The sequence below is a fragment of the Pelophylax lessonae genome (assembly GCF_965119305.1).
Source record: "Pelophylax lessonae genome assembly, chromosome: 8".
Taxonomy (NCBI): domain Eukaryota; kingdom Metazoa; phylum Chordata; class Amphibia; order Anura; family Ranidae; genus Pelophylax; species Pelophylax lessonae.
This window is the reverse complement of record NC_138775.1, coordinates 264,398,137-264,413,287: the sequence shown is the minus strand read 5'-3', so window position 1 is coordinate 264,413,287 and position 15,151 is coordinate 264,398,137. Positions and strand designations below refer to the sequence as shown.

At 42.7% G+C, this 15,151-nt stretch overlaps 1 protein-coding gene across 1 annotated transcript in view; it reads left to right on the top strand.

Annotated features, from left to right (window-relative positions):
* MSH4 (mutS homolog 4) overlaps positions 1-15,151 on the top strand; it is a gene marked incomplete at its 5' end in the record, with an annotated part of 95,529 nt that overhangs the window by 39,954 nt on the left and 40,424 nt on the right. The window contains 2 exons of the mRNA XM_082265658.1: positions 6,551-6,625; positions 12,222-12,286. Of these exons, the coding sequence (XP_082121784.1) occupies positions 6,551-6,625; positions 12,222-12,286 (140 nt within the window). The remainder of the gene's footprint in view (positions 1-6,550; positions 6,626-12,221; positions 12,287-15,151) is intronic.

Genomic DNA, 15,151 nt, shown 5'->3' with positions numbered 1-15,151 from the left:
CTTGCAGAATGTCCAAATAATCCTGTGCAGTGCAGTTCTTCTTGCTAAGCTTTAGATTACGTACAGCCTCTAATGCAGGTCCCCTTAAACTCTCTGTGATTCTCTGCTTCTTGTGCTGTTCTGGTACCTCCCATTCCTCCAAAGCCTGAGTGGCGGTACCTAACCACTCTTCGAACCCATCTTCTGCTGAAGGCACAGGCTGTTTCCCAGAGAATGTCCGGAGCTTCCTATATCCAGTCATCAAATAGCTCGAGGAGTCCCTACTACATTTTGCCACAATCTCCCCAAGAACAGCACACAGTTCTGAGCTAAAAGTCGACAAAGGTGATGACTCAGGATGCCCTTCTTGGACACCTTTTTCTTGGCTGGATACCCCAGGGGTGGTGGATGAGGGACCCGCAATAGGAACTCCTGGATGTATCAGGAAAAGTTCTGTTTGGTCAGTAGTTTTTACACTGTTTCCGTTGAAATAATCAGGGACCCCCTTCCTCCACTCACACAGTGCATACGTGTGTGGGACAGTGGTGTCAGTTTTCATGTCAATCACCCAAAATTTCCTGTCTGTGGATAGTGCCCTCAAAACAGGGAGGAGCTTTTCTTCAGTCCAGGCTTCTCCCTTGATTTCAACCACCAGGCCATTTTCCACTATGACATTCTCTTCCTTGCACCACTCAGCAGCAGCGACAGGATCCATTTCTGCGTGGGAGGGAATTCTATGGCTGAGAGGGTTGTATTGCAGGACTGTAGAAATCCCGGACGAGCCCCCACGTGTAGCACCACCCCCGCAGGAGCTGCTGATTATATTATTGGGTCTACACCCTGCCTAACAACCCAATCAAATTGGCTCGATCCCTCCTCAGGCACAACTGACCCAGAATAGGACTGGACTATCAAATAGATACACAGGTTGGAATACAATACTTCACTATGCAACAATACCTTGTTACCTTCTTGAATAGTAGTCCTTCTGGGTGACACAATGGAACAACGCACAAGATTGTAATTAACCAAACTTAGTTTACTATGTATCAAATTGAATAGGGGAGATACAATACAATACAATACAAGTCCATAAAAGGTTATTTAAAACAGCTTTAAAAAGGTAAAAGAATACCCCCACACTCCTCCTGCATTAAGGCTAGACACAGTACCAGGTAGGTGGGCCTATCTGAGTCCCTCCCCCAGAGTTCTCTTCTTTCTTGTTGATCTTCGCTAGCAAGGTTATTGAATAGAGCTCATTTGTAATCCAGATTAGGAATAAAGATCAAGAAAGAAAAAACAACGAGCTGTTAGTTGTCACCGCAGGGTGTCTGCGTAACTGAGCAATAACTTCTGCGAGAGAGATAAGCCTCTGGCGACTCCTTTACAGACCTTATTGTTTGTCTATGAGTCTCCTGAGAGAGTATGGTGATAAACCCCGGGGTTTTATCACCTCCTGCTGCGCTACCGCTATCTGTAGATAAAACTGTCTCTTCAGCAGATAAAGTCAGTTATTGGGCATGTGCCCTCTCACCAACAGAAGTTTCTCCTTCGCGCGCTTCCACTGCGGTCTCAGTCCTTTGGCTATATGCCAGCCGCGCGGGGTCCTTCTGGCGGATGACTTCCGGTCTCGGCAAACAGCAGTATGACCTCCAGGAATGTACCTCGTGCTTGAGATGGGACGGTTCCACGTCGTCCCTCCAGGCTAAAAGGCTCTGGCCCAATATCCAGTGTCAGTCCTTCACTCTCGCTCGCTGGTTCCTCAGAGTCCAGCGCAGAAAGGCCCCCCCCCCGCGCGCTTCTCTCTCCTTTAAATAACCTCCCCCATAGTGCCGTGCGGTGCAGCCGTGCACCCTGGATCTTGCAAAGCAGCCTGGGAGATGTAGTTTCTTCATCTTGTGAAAAGGAAGTCACAGCCCGGGAAATTCCATGCAGCTACCACTAGAGGGAGCCTAGTTCCTGGATCTTGCAAAGCAGCCTGGGAGATGTAGTTTCTTCATCTTGTGAAAAGGAAGTCACAGCCCGGGAAATTCCATGCAGCTACCACTAGAGGGAGCCTAGTTCCTTCCCACATATCAAACAGTGTCTTTAGGCATGTTTAACCCCGCTACACATACAGAAAAAGTGAATAAATGAATACAGTTAAAGTGCATCTGTGCATAAAAGAGTCCCAGTGGCAACCAAGTCCAAAGGATCCAGAAGACTCCTGCAGTCTCCAACACCTCTGTAGTGAACAATTATTTGCTTCTAAATCCACCACCACTAAGCAATCAAGCCTCTCACCTTCCTATCTGACCCAAGAGTCACCAATGGGTCAGATTAAGCAATTCCCTTCTGGGATATTGGATAGATGAATCAATTGAGGACTTGCAGCTGACAGGCTGCTCACAGGGACCACACTGGATCACTCAGACATACTCGTGTTCAACACCACCAGGCATGATGACAAAAGGGAAAGCAAAAGAAATCTAGTGCTCTCTGCATATTCAAATGGCATTTAATAGGATAAATAGTCAAACTTACAAAGATGACACTTCAGCTGTGCAAGCTATGGCAGCGGTTCCGTGTACACAGGAAGATACGTGGTGACGTATGACCGACAGGCTCCTCCCCCTATGCACGTTACATCGAGCATAGAGCGTTGACTTCTTTGGACCCCTACTGTCTGTGTGTGGGCACCTTTAAGGCGGTTGTAAACCCTGGGGGAAAAAAAAAACCTGTAAGACAAAGGCATAATGAGCTAGTATGCATCGCATACTAGCTCATTATGAAATACTTACCTTAGATCGAAACCCTCTAGTGGCGCCTGCACACTGCTAAGACGGCTAACATTTTTCCCGGTGTTTCTTCTGGGTTCGTGGACTCTGGCGCTGTGAGTAGCCGGAACCGCGATGATGTCACTCCCGCCCATGCGTGCTGGAGCCACTGTTTTTGGCATGGGCTCTGAAAGGTCAGGAACGGTAAGCTGGACATTCAGAGCGCATGCGCCAATGACGTCATCTGCTGCATGCACTCTGAATATCTCCTAAACAGTGCAAGTTTAGGAGATATTCACAGTACCTACAGGTAAGCCTTATTATAGGCTTACCTGAAGGTACAAGTAAAAAATAAGACTTTACTTCCACTTTAAAATCCCATTTTTCCTTTTCTGTGTATTATGGTCAGTCAAGTCTTGATGCACTGAGAACAATACTGGCAGGGATCCGATGGCCTCCAAAACAGCCATCAACCAGGGGCCTGAACACATTGAAATTCCATCCAGAACTGACTTTGCTCTCATCAGCAGTTCAGACCATGTTCAGCTGTGCGGAGCTGAATCACATGATGCAGGTACTAATACAAATCAGGATTTAAAAAAAGAACAGCAAGTGCATATACCTTAATATATTTATTTTTCTTCAAAAGGCCTTAGGCAACAAATGATTTTTCAAATACTTGATAAATTCTTTCCACCAATATCATCCTTTGTTTTCAGTTGCTAGCGATCCTTTTTTGGTTCTTATTTTGGATTGTTAGGGCTGTCCTTTCTTCAGATTAAACTGGTTGTAAACATTGAATTTTGAAATATGAACAAAGCATATCCATTTATATTGTGTACTTATTCAGAAAAATAGTGCAGCGCTAAAAATGTGTGAGTAAATGTGCACGAAGTAAAACGTGAACAATCAAACCAGAATGCAAAAAATCTAAGTCCAGACTGTCCATAAAGTGTAAACTGTGACTTGAAAAAGGTGTTGAATCCAGCATGTGAAATAACTGCAACAAACGATAAATCCCACACCAAAGGATTCAAGATGTGCTCACCAGATGGTATGGACCCAAAGTACTGTACAGCAAATGGGTCATACACGCTGTATATGTAGATGTCCTCGGTACCGAATAGGCAGGAACCTCAGCAGCGTCTCTGGATCAAAGGTGGTGATGAATATCTTCCAAACCGTTCCGCACGGGAATGCCTAGGAGTCCCCACTCATGGGATTGTGGAGAGGGATAAACCAAAAGGACACCATAGCATAATACCATATGGGCAATTTATTGGAAGATAAAGGAATACACTTACAATTTCACAGGTGGTAAGAAGCATTCAGAAAATATAGGCACTCATGATACTCCTAACGCGTTTCCTTAAAAATAACATTCTCAAAGGAATTAGCTGATTGACAGCCTCAGCTCTATTGCTGTGTATTGTCAGAAGGGGGGGTGGGTGTCCCTTACCTCCAATCAGCTCTCAGAGCTCTCCTAACTGAGCTCTAAAGTGTGTAATTTTACCTCTCTGCCCCCCTTTTTTCTGAACTCTCAGACATGCTTATAAATTCTGGACCTTTAACGGATGTAGAGAAGTGAGGGTTACAGATAAACTGGTACAAATTATGCAGGAGGATTTTTTTCTTCTCTGTGTATCACCTGAGGAATAGTCCCTTCAATAGGTATATGTAAGGGTTTACAACCAGTTTGTTTGTCTGATATATGGCTGGCCTGGAGGTACAGTATGGCTCTGTTGTATCATCCATGAATTGTTTAGCGTTTATGTCATTGTTTTCTTCAAGAAGCACCTATTCCTTCTAATTATAATGTTCTTCACACATAATTATCCCTCATTAGTGTAAACTTCAGTGTCGTATAGTTAACTAAAGACAATAATCAGGTGTCAGTTTCTCCGGTAACAAGCTCCTTGTTTATCTAAAGCTGCTCTAACCACTGGCTCAGCTACCTGATATGTGGTTGTCTCCCGTGTTTCCTGTCACCTGTTGTCATTTATACGTTTCCACGTTTGAGTGTTTTCGCAGAGCAGTAACCTGTAAGTGAGCTAATGATTAGTTACCTGATTTACAGTATAATCTGTTTCAGTCTTCTGTACTGCCACAATAAAAGGCAGACCCAGCTGCACATTTATGCATACTTTAGACTTTAAGATTTTTGGATATGTTGTGTATAAATATAACCTTATTGGCCAATGACATAGGAAGCATTTTGCTTGCAGCAGAAGAGGGCATTGACTGTTGTCGAAGACTTGTTTCACACAGGCTTCAGCTTGGTTTAAACCAGTGTGAACAGCAAGCTTTACCAAAGCATTTGCAGAGCTTTCAGTAAGCTTTGTTGAAGCTTTTAAAGTACAATTCAACTCCAGCTTGTACATGTTGACCATGAATCCTAATGGGAGTGCTGATTCCCCTTTTTTAAAGTGACATTAAAGTCTCCTTTTTTTTTTTTTTTTTGTTTAAAAAAATAACAAACATGTTCTACTTACTTGCTCTGTGCAGTTGGGTTTGCGCAGAGCAGCCCAGATCCTCCTCTTCTCGGGTCCCTTGCCAACGCTCCTGGCCGCTCTCTGCTGCTGAGTGCCCCCATAGCAAGTAGCTTGCTATGGGGGCATCCAAGCCAAGCCGCTGCTCTGTGTGTCCATTTAGACACGGAGCCGTAGCTCGGCCCCGCCCCTACTCCCTCCTTATTTGGTTACTGACTATGATCGCTGCGGGAGCCAATGGCGCCCACTGCTGTGACTGAGCCAATCAGGAGGGAGAGTCCCGGACTGCTGAATCTCTTGTGCAACATCGCAGAATCAAGATGGGGCTCAGGTAAGTATTGGGGGGGCTGAGGGGGGCTGCTGCCTACAGAATGCATTAAGATTAAAAACCTTTTGCCTTGTCTTGGCTGTCAGTAGAACCCCCCTCATCCTCCCTGCTTCTGGGTACCATATCTGAAATCCAAAGAATGGGATTCCTCACTGCCACTTCCAACAATGTGTTACCACGATTAAATAAAATCTGGGAACCATGGGATCAGTCTCAGTTTGGGACTACAATGCATACACCCTGATTCCCGGGTTTTATATCTGTTTCATACGGTATGTTTGTCTTTTTTTTCCCTTTCTCTCTCTCACTATTGTTAACCCTGACCTCCTCATATATGTCAAATTTCTCTTGGCATTATTTCAATACCCTTTTTTTCTTTTTTACTTCTTTTTTTTTTTCTTTTTTTTGTATCTCATTAAGGATTGCTATTTGTATTATGGTATGACTTGTTAGTTTACACTATTGTGAATTTGTAACCTATGGTTTCTTTTAAAATTTTTAAATAAAAACAAAGTTATGGAAAAAAAAACCTTCTGCCTTTAGAACCACTTTAAACAAGCTGCTAGCAGGCTTTCAACAAGCTTTATGAAGTTCTGAAGCCGGCTATCAGCTTGTTTAAAGTGGCAGTCAACACTTCTATTAGGATCTGTGTTGAACATTTACAAACTAGAGCTGAATGGTAACTTGCTGAAAGCTCTGCATATGCTTTTGTCAATGCTTGCTGTTCACATTGCTCTTATACAAGCTCAAGCCATAGGGAAACAGACCATTAAACTCTGCATTAAACTCCACCATTTTTTCCAAATTTCCAGTGCAAAGCCCCAATTCTTCCATTTGACAGTTCAATTTTAGAACCTCAATGGAGGCTCTGGACCTGGGCAGAAGTTTTCACCAGTAAATCCTGATTAATACATACTGTAGATATGTTTTTAACTTTTGGATAATATAATGGTTGCTCTTGAGTTTATTAATTGGAATTGTACTTATTTACCCAACAGGAAAAAGCTGCAGATACAAAGATCACCTTTCTAATTTCACTGAAGCATACCCTAGAGCTTGTGGAGCCCTTAAAGGTAACTGCAAACTTCAGATTCTCAATTGTTGCAGCCTGGTTAGATGGGCCGATGCACGCTGCTAAATTCTTAAAGTGGACCTAAACTCAAAAGTGAAGATTTGCTTTCCTATACATCTAGAAACGTTAGTTATTACTAAGCACTGAAAAATAATATGGCACTTTCTGGTATGTGGGGTGGCTTCTTGTGCCTTCACTCTAATAGCTGTATATCTTCAGTGTGAGATCTAAGGCCTCTGACTGCTAATCTCTGGAGTTTTGGAGTGAGATTTAGTGATGTCACTGCTGTGCTGCTCACTGTTCTCCTTGCTGGAGTCTCTGATAAGATAAGGCAAATCCCTGCCTCTACCAAGATAGCCGCCTACACACAGAGCAAAATAAGACATGCTAAGTCAACAATAAGGGAGGAACAGCTGCCGAGTGACCACAGGCAATACTGGTGACTCATCCTTTGCCCTCTTCCTGCCTTTTTTGGGAACAGCTTGCAGAGTTCAGTTTCTCTTTAATGGAACGTCACAGAATCACTCAAGAAATCATGTACTTTTTTTCCCCACTATAGTTTTTTGTTCCTACACAACTTGGAATCCTTGATGTTTCCACCCTCTTCTTGTGTCCTACAGACATTAGGGCCTAGTTTACATATCTGTTTGGTGGGGGCTAGGTTAAAACATATGCTTGAGCTGCGTTTTTTTCCTGCCTCCCAACTGCTCCCCCTGGCTGCAAAGGCAGGCATACGGGGGTATACACATGCTTTTCATTGCAGATAAGCACAAAATGATCTCCGTTTTTGTGTTTGGTAGGCAGTACCACTTGCCAAATGTGACCTATTCAAGTAAAAGGGACTGTGCCGAAACCAACTGTATGCAATGTATGTAGTTGTGCAGTTTTGCAGGCTTTTAGAGAATAAAGCAGGCCATATCACCTCCCTACTGTCTGTCGAACCCTCTTTTAATTGCAATCCACTCCAGTGAGCACCACAAGTGTAAACAAGACCTAAAAGTCTATTAAGGAGAGTGGGATGCCACAGGTGTGCAGATATGGTAATACGTACTACCAGATTTACTTAACCAGTTCCCGCCTGGCCTATAGCAAAATAACAGCTGGGCAGGACTTTTGCCAATCAAGGAAGATGTCATATGACGTCCTCCTGGATTGCCCCTTGCGCGCAGCTGCGATGAGTCACTGGCTGTGTCCACCGTACTCGTGCCGGTAGCATGTGATCACTGACCAATCACTGTAGATCACATGACAATTGTAAACAATGGATGGATTCCTTTCATGCCATCCATTGTGTATAATTGTGTTGCTAACTGTGATTGGTCACGGTGATCACATGGTACAGACAGGGCCAATCACAGCCCATCTGTACCATGTGATTACCTCTGGCCAATCACAGCTAATCACAACAAAACAAACAGAATAAATCAATTTCATTCAGTAAAATGCTTACTTATAGCAATGAAATTCACTGCTATATGCAATCATGATGTGTAAAAAAGAAAAAAAAAAATCCTAACTTTTTTTTTTTTTTTTTTACTTGTTTAATATGTTATCTGCAGGGATAGGTGATTGAATGGGCAGATTTGTAGCACTTCCTACCTTTTAGTAAACCAGTGGATTCCAGTGTTGCCTATGAATAGTCTGGTTTTCACAAAGTTGCACCATTTGTGATCGGCAGTGTTCAGCCATATGTCTAGGTTTAAACCTGGGGAAGCTCCATGATTCATTCACACGGTGCGGTCATTTATGGTGTGGCAAACTACGAGAGTAAGCTTGTGTCGCTAAAAATACTAGCTTGCATGAAGCACTCTAATGTCCCTAGCATTAGGGCATTCATCTGAACTGCACAACATATGATTTGCACTAAAGAACTATACTCATTGAAAATATGTGGGTCTGTTTAAATGATTCCTGCTGGTCAAATGTAAATTTGTGGCAGCACTAAGTGGGCCTTATCCTCTGCTACCACATATTGTATATGCGTCTCACTTGTGCGCCTTCAGCACTGTTATACCTCTGCAACCATCAGCCTTCAGTTAGAGAGTGACGAGCGGGGGACGGTAGGATGGACTCTCAATCACCTAATTACTGTGAAGTATTGAAGAGTTCATGAAGTCAAAATGTACACTATTGTTTCTGTGCCCAATTAAGGTACAAATAGCAAATATAGCACATAAGGTATCCCTATACATGTCAGGAGTAGGGAAATTTTAATTTGGATTGTTCTTTGATGTTGGATCATTGTAATGGCAAGAAATATATAAATAAACTTTAAAAAAAAGGATAGTTTTTTTTTTTTACTATTTTGGTCCAATTTTCCTTTGATATTCTAACAAAATCTGGAGAAATCCATTAACCTTTTCTACCAAAGGAATGCCCAATTGGACCTTAAAGGTATAATTCACCTAGATAAACTAAGTAGTTGTAAAGATATATGTACATTTCTATTAACACATGCCAATGTTGTAAAACTGGGTTCAGGTGTTACTCCGGAATTGTTAAAAAAAAAAATGGTACCATTGTAAAGCTGTAAAAGTCACATTGCAAGGGTTAAATGCTTGTTATGTCTAGGGTTTGAGGAATTGGGGCCCTTTCTCACCTATGTGCTTTTGCAACGCTAGAAGGCACATTTCCAGCACATCAAAATGATTCCTTTGTAAATCCTATGTTACTTTTCACATTTGCACTGCAGTTTCAAAAGTTCTGCATACAGCATCTTTGTTTTCTATTGACTTAAAGCAGAGTTCCACCCAAAAGTGGAACTTCTGCTCATCTGCTCCCCCCCCCCTTCCGTGCCACATTTGGCACCTTTCAGGGGGGAACGGTTACCTGTTTTTGACAGGTACCCTTCCCCACTTCCGGGAGACACCTCCGCGGCGCCGTCCCTCGGAAGTTCGGCCTCCCCCCTTCTTCCCTAGCCGGCGAGTAAATTAGAATGAGCAGCATACTTCACGCATACGCAGTAGGGAACCGGCTGTGAAGCCGAAAGGCTTCACTGCCGGTTTCCCTTAGAACAAATAGCGGCGGCAGCACTGGGCAGCCGATCCACAAATCGGCTGGTGTAGTGACATTGCGGGCTCCCTGGACAGGTAAGCGTATATTAAAAGTCAGCAGCTACAGTGCTTATTTTTTTTTTTCTCCAGCTGAAACACCACTTTAAATGGAAACACACCAATGGAAGGTGTGTTTTTGGGGTCATGTGGCACAGAGATGCTGGTTGTTAAGGAGCGGCATCCGCTTGTGTACTTAGCTATTCACTAACAACCAGTGAATAGCTGATTGTTAAGGAGCCAGCACATGCCGGCTTCCTTAACAAAAACCAGATATGGAATAATGCCCCACCCCCCCATCACCTGCCGAAGTAGTGTGGGAGTTCTGCAGCCATCCAGCTCCTCTGGTCCATTCACCCCCCTCTCCTTTCCTTACATTCTTGGAGCCAATTCTCAAGGATGTTCTGCCTGCTGTCTGTCCGGCTCCCCCTCTGGTGGGAGCATTGCTCCTACACAAGTGTTGCTGGAGTATGCTGGCCACCAAGGAGGTACTGAGGGAAGCATTATCACTGGTTGTTAACCACTTGGGGACTGCCTACCATACATTTACTGCGGCAGGGTGGCCACTCTGCGCCAGATCACGTACCTAGCACGTGATCAGACACTTCCAGGTCTGGGGTGCTGAATCACAACGGGAGCCCAGAAGTGGGTACCCTGGACTCAATGTCAGAACTGCCCATAGAACGTTTGGGGAGCATTTTAACTCCTCATTAATGCTTGTAAAATGCCAGTCTAACGCCCATACTAAAGCTCATTACCACGAGCCTGACGCTCATACTAGAAGCGTTTGTTAAGCATTAAAAATTTAGTCAGGTGTGAACAAGCCCCTAAGGCTGTCAGCAGTTCGGCCTCTACAAACTCAGTGCATAAAAATCCCTAACATGGGAGAGCAACTGAGCATGTGCAGAGCAGGGTGAGACAGTGTATTACTAGATTTTAAATAGTGTAGACACTTATTTTTAATGTTTTACATAGCTATACCTGCAAAATGGACCAGCCTGAAGTAATCTAGCTGGACTTCATTTTCTAAATGAAGTTCCACTTTAACAACCAATGAATATACAGTTATTAAAGTGGAGCCATCACCCAACAGCATTCTTAACAACCAACTTTTGACGAATCTGCGCTGTAATGCAATCTATTTAAAATGCCCTATGCGTTTTTTAAAAAACAGTGTGTTTTAGAAGTGCTGCAGTTACAGTGTGAAAGCTGGCCATACACGCACAGAATTTCAGCCGAAACTGGTCGTTTTCGGGAAAGATCGTTCGACATTCGTTAGTGAACCCAACTTTACCGTTGATTTCGACCATGGGCCCGGCTAATGTCGTTGGATCCGAAGCGAAAACTTTTACCGCTTCAACTAAAGTGTATACCTGTATGTTATAATCAAAACGAAAATAATATTCTCTCCTATATGTTTTTATTGTTATTGAACGATCACTATGAACATGGAAACGATCATATAAACACGTTTATTCTATCTGTTAGTGGATACTTTGCTTTTGAACGATGAATAATCGTTCAGTCTGCAAACGGCCGAAATTTCTGTACGTGTATGGCCAGCATAAGCTGTAATATTACTACAGTTTATTCCTTGGTCCCTAGACTTAAAGTTATTTACCGGTTATGAGTAAGCGGCTGTGTGTGCGTTAACCTTGGATTACCTGTTCCCTGCACTGTCTGTCCATATATGATTTGAAGAATAAAAAGTATTTCTTTTACTTTCATCTACCTGAGTGCGGTTCCACTACTTCCTTGCACTTTATCCGGATGACGGGTCTTACCAGCACCAGGTCGGACTGATACACCTGAGCGGCTCTGTCTTTCCTATTACCCTAGACTTAAAAAGCATTTAACCCACTGTGGGGGGCCACCACTGGAATGGGGATTTCAGGTTTGTTTTACCCTCTTCAAATAAGTCCCCGTTCACACTAAGGCGACCTGTGAGGCGACCTGGTCGCCTCACAGGTCACCGTAGGTCGCCTTCCATAGGGAAGCTGCGGACCCGTTCTAATAGGAGCGACACAAGTCGCTCCGACTTAGAAAAAGGGTCCAGAGCTTCTTTGGGGCGACCCGGAGGCGACCGCCATAGACTTCAATGTTACGAAGTCCGTGGCGGCCGCTCCGAGGTCGCGGCGCGCTGCTCGCACTGCGACCTCGGAGGTCGCCCCCCGAAGTCGGATCGCCCCTGTGTGAACGGGGCCTAAGGGGTTCATATTATTGTTAATATTATTAATAATATTTCTGTAAAGGAGCAAAAATCATCTGTAAAATGCAGTTACCTTTAACAGGAAATCATTTAACTTGACTATAGTAAGAAATGCAAAACCTGGACTGACTCTTGAGAGTTCCTGACTTCCATACATCACCGTTCTCTCCACTGTCTGTTCTTATTAACTGGAATGGGATTTAGGAACAGATTTACATCCTAGGCATTCATTTATAAAGACCTTTGAGAGACTGCCGGCTGTCTGTGTAAATCTTTCTATAGGTAGATAAATCGAGGCATTTACTCCTTATATATTCAGAAAAAATCTTCTTTTACAGGCTGTACTGAAAAACTGTAAGACGTCGCTTCTCAAAGCTTACTATTCTTCTCTAGAGGATGAAAGGCAAGTTGTTAGTCATGTTAACCCACCTACAGGCTTTATTTTCCCTCAAGGATAGATACTTCTCTTGATCACCTGATGTATTTTGATGCCTCATTGTTTAGGGCCCATACAAGTACATGGCTAGAATATTTGTGGTTGTTTCATTATGTCTCTTAGGTACAGTTAGATCTCTTGCATTGCTTTTTTTAGTTTCTAAGACACATTGGGCACACTGTGGTAACATATTGCATGCAGAAAGTGCCTTTTTAAACAGTATTGTCACATGTGATCTTACCATTTTACACATTTTATTAATATACATGCGGCTAGGGATGACCAAAATGATTTAGGTAAAACTGATTTTGCCCCAGAATTACAGATTTTGCTGTAAAATTGCCTATTTAGCTGTCAAGACTTTGCAAGATAGGTTGTTTTTTTTTTTTTTTTTTTTTTTTTTTTTGTTTAAGGTGTATTTAGGGCAGTTTAGTTTATTACATTTGTGTGAAATATTAGGGGTCAGTTTATATGTTTTAAATAAATAAATAATATTGCTGCGCCAAATGAATAAATCAATCCATATATATAAAAATTTTTGTGACTAAATCTTATCTAAATCAATCTAAATCAATCCATAAACTGTGATGCCAAGTGATAAGATCAAAACGTAAACCGTGATTATAATAATAATATAAATAGTCCCAATTCACAGTGAAAAAAGTGACACAGTAGTAACTGAAACAATCTTTATCCGTGAACGTGATCAAAGGTGCTGCATGCTTCACTCCAAGTGCTCCTGGTGACTAGTGTAATGTTTACTACTAGTTTATATTGTAAAGTTTATATGTTTTCATGCAACTTTCACCCAGAATTTATGCATTTTCCCATTTTCCCATTTTTGTTTTTTTTTTTTTCCTTTTTTGTGTATTCGATTGATTGTATACTTTTATTTTACTTGTTTGCGCTGTCTGTAAAAAAAAAAAAAACAACATAAATAACAAGGCCAATGAAGGACGTTTATGGCAAAAGAACAGAATCCCTAAAAAGAGATTTTGTAACCCTCAGGAGCATTTTAAAGCTCATTGCATCCTGCAAAACCACTCTAAAGCTAAATTCTGGGCACAAACACTTTTAATTAAAGTGGTTGTAAAGTCACTACTGAGAAATCCCCTCTTACAGGAGGATATAATGTGCAGTATCTGTGTTTTTTAACATTATTCCGCAAAATACCTTATTTACAGCGCAGCTGGACGCTTACGTGACCTCCCGCCGCTCTCCTCCTGGCTGACATCAGTGGGGAATCTCCCGCTGCAGTCCTCAGAGCTGGGGAGGAGAGCGCCAGCAGATCACGTGAACGCCCAGCGGCGCTGAAAAATAAGGTATTTTGCGGAATAATTAAAACATAACAGATAGTGCACATTATATCTTACTGTTAGAGAGGGGATTACAGGATTTCTCAGTAATGTTACAGCTATAGGTGCGGGATGAAGATGGATCACACATAGACTCCCGAGCTGACAGGCAGGAAGGGAGGGGGAGAAAGGAGAGACTGAGAGCTGATGGAGCCATGTTACCTGACCACGGTATTCATGGATCAGCAGCCATGATTAATGTGGTCAGCACACAAAGGGGGGCACAGGAACAGGCAGGATTAATCAGGTTTTTTAGAACATAGAGTGGAACAAATGACACAGCACAAGCACTATGCTGTGTATGCAGCTTTAGAGGATCAGGATTTTTGGGGTTACTACTTTAAATACAGTGCCTTGAAAAAGTATTCACACCCCTTGAAATTTTCCACATTTTGTCATGTTACAACCAAAAACATAAGTGTTTTTTGGGGATTTTATGTGATAGACCAACACAAAGTGGCACATAATTATGAAGAGGAAGGAAAATGATAAATGTTTTTCAACATTTTTTACAAATAAATACCGGTGTGTGAATTTGTATTCAGCCCCCCTGAGTCAATACTTTGTAGAACCGCCTCTCACTGCAATTACAGCTGCAAGTCTTTTCGGGGATGTCTCTTTCAGCTTTGCACGTCTAGAGTGTTTTTCAAATCTTGCCACATGTTTTTAATTGGATTTAGGTCTGGACTGGGTCATTCTAACACTTGAATATGCTTTGATCAAAACCATTCCATTGTAGCTCCTGCTTTATGTTTGGGGTTGTTGTCCTGCTGGAAGGTGAACCTCCACCCCAGTCTCAAGTCTTTTGCAGACTCTAACAGGTTTTCTTCTAAAATTGTCCTGTATTTGGCTCCATTTTCCCATCAACTCTGACCAGCTTCCCTTATCCCTGCTAAAGGAAAGCATCCCCACAACAGGATGCTGCCACCACCATGTTTCACGGTGGGGATGGTGTGTTCAGGGTTATCTGCAGTTTTCGTTTTCCACCACACATAGCGTTTTGCTTTTAGGTCAAAAAGTTACATTTTGGTCTCATCTGACCAGAGCACCTTCTTCCACATGTTTGCTCTTTCCCTCACATGGCTTCTTACAAACTGCAAACGGGACTTCTTATGGCTTTCTTTCAACAATGGCTTTCTTCTTGCCACTCCTCCATAAAGGCCAGATTTGTGGAGTGCACGACTAATAGTTGTCCTGTGAACAGATTCTACCACCTGAGCTGTGGATGTTCACAGGTCCTCCAGAGTTACCATGGGTCTCTTGGCTGCTTCTCTTGCCCGGCCTGTCAGTTTAGGTGGACGGCCATGTATTGGTAGGTTTGCAGTTGTGCCATACTCTTTACATTTTTGGATAATGGATTGAACAGTGCTCCGTGAGATGTTCAAAGCTTGGGATATTTTTTTCATAATCTAACATTTTCATGATGCTGTTTGTTCACTAAAGTTCTCTAACAAACCTCTGAGGGCTTCACAGAAAA